Here is a 1,300-nt window from a genome sequence, read left to right on the forward strand (position 1 = left end):
CGCTCACAGCGCTCACTGGCTGAGCGCGGTGCGGCCGGTCTCAAAAAGGACCAAAAAAAAAGAAAAAGTATACAGTTTGGCCATAAAACCTTGTGAAATTAGTTGATACTTGCGGCAGAGAATCACAGCTGTGAGACCTGGCTCTGGGGGCGTCCAGGGAGCTGGAGGGGACCGAGGGGCAGAGCGATTCTGTGTTATAAGATCACACACGCACAAGCCTCTAGGTATGTGCGCCCTCAGCACCAGAGTTTTAAAAAATGTAATAATCAAGAAGCCTATTGAGGCCTCCACAGATTGCTGCTGACAAGCAGAGGTGGCGAGTGGAACTGGTCGCATGCTGGCCTCCTGTGACATAATGGAGAGAAGCGAGGCGGCCGGTGTTGGTGCTGGGAGGAGGGAGCAGACCCGGGGTGTGGTGCAGTGGGTTGACCAGGCCGACAGGGAAAGGGGGTGGGGGCTGTGCCCGGAGGCTCCCAGGTGCCATGCTGCAGGATTTGGCCAAATCAGATAGATACGGAGGAACTACGATGGGGTCTTTGTGCATGACTTTATGACGTGACTTTACAAACAGTGATCTGGGTGGGATCCGAAGGGAAGAAAGATCAGGGAAATGGAAGCCAGTTCAGAAGGCTTCCTCAGGGATGAAGGCCAGCCATAGAGGGATGGTAGCTGGCATGGAGTAGAGGTGGGCCTGGCCTCTAGGGAGCTGGTGCAGTCCCTCCCAGCACAGCCCTGAGGCCCTCCATTTGGTCTTTGGCTGCATCGTAAGGGGTTTACTTGAATTAGATGATCCGGCCTTAAAGGCTGCCAATTGTGGACCCTCGCTTCTCGTTTATTTTAAGTGGGGATAGTAATCCAGGCCCTAGTGATACCAGCGAACTTTAGTGCCTTCTGGTAGTTCATTTTTTAATGTGCAAAATCTGATCATTTGCATTAAGCAAAAATTATCGTTTTTGTGTGACAGAACCACCAGGTGGAGCACATTGTATTTGGGAAAGCCAGGATTCCCCTTCTCCCTGACTAGGAATAAGTTAAAGCAGCTAAACTCTTGGCTTCATACATAATGTGAGCCATGCATTAGCATGGGAAGCTGCTGGCCGTGGAGGATGGACAGAGAATGTCTCGTGATCAGGCTGGGCCCTGTGACCCAGTTGAGACAGGTGACCATGTGTGGGTTCTGCTTCCCCGGCAGGTGGTGGACGTGGCCAAGCTCATGAAGGCGTACATCAGCATGATCGTGAAGAAGCGCTACAGCACCACGCGCTCCCTGAGCAGCCAGGGCAGCTCCAGGTGAAGGCTG

The 1,300-nt window shown here is 52.9% G+C and overlaps 1 protein-coding gene across 1 annotated transcript in view; it reads left to right on the forward strand.

Moving 5' to 3' along the window:
- MYO10 (myosin X) overlaps nucleotides 1-1,294 on the forward strand; it is a 37,998-nt gene extending 36,704 nt beyond the window's left edge. Inside the window, exon 22 of the mRNA XM_008579644.1 lies at nucleotides 1,193-1,294. Coding sequence (XP_008577866.1) covers nucleotides 1,193-1,294 — 102 coding nt within the window. The remainder of the gene's footprint in view (nucleotides 1-1,192) is intronic.
- Nucleotides 1,295-1,300: the final 6 nt, after the last annotated feature.

The sequence above is a fragment of the Galeopterus variegatus genome, unplaced genomic scaffold (genome assembly GCF_000696425.1).
Source record: "Galeopterus variegatus unplaced genomic scaffold, G_variegatus-3.0.2 Scaffold1935, whole genome shotgun sequence".
NCBI classification, from domain to species: Eukaryota; Metazoa; Chordata; class Mammalia; order Dermoptera; family Cynocephalidae; genus Galeopterus; species Galeopterus variegatus.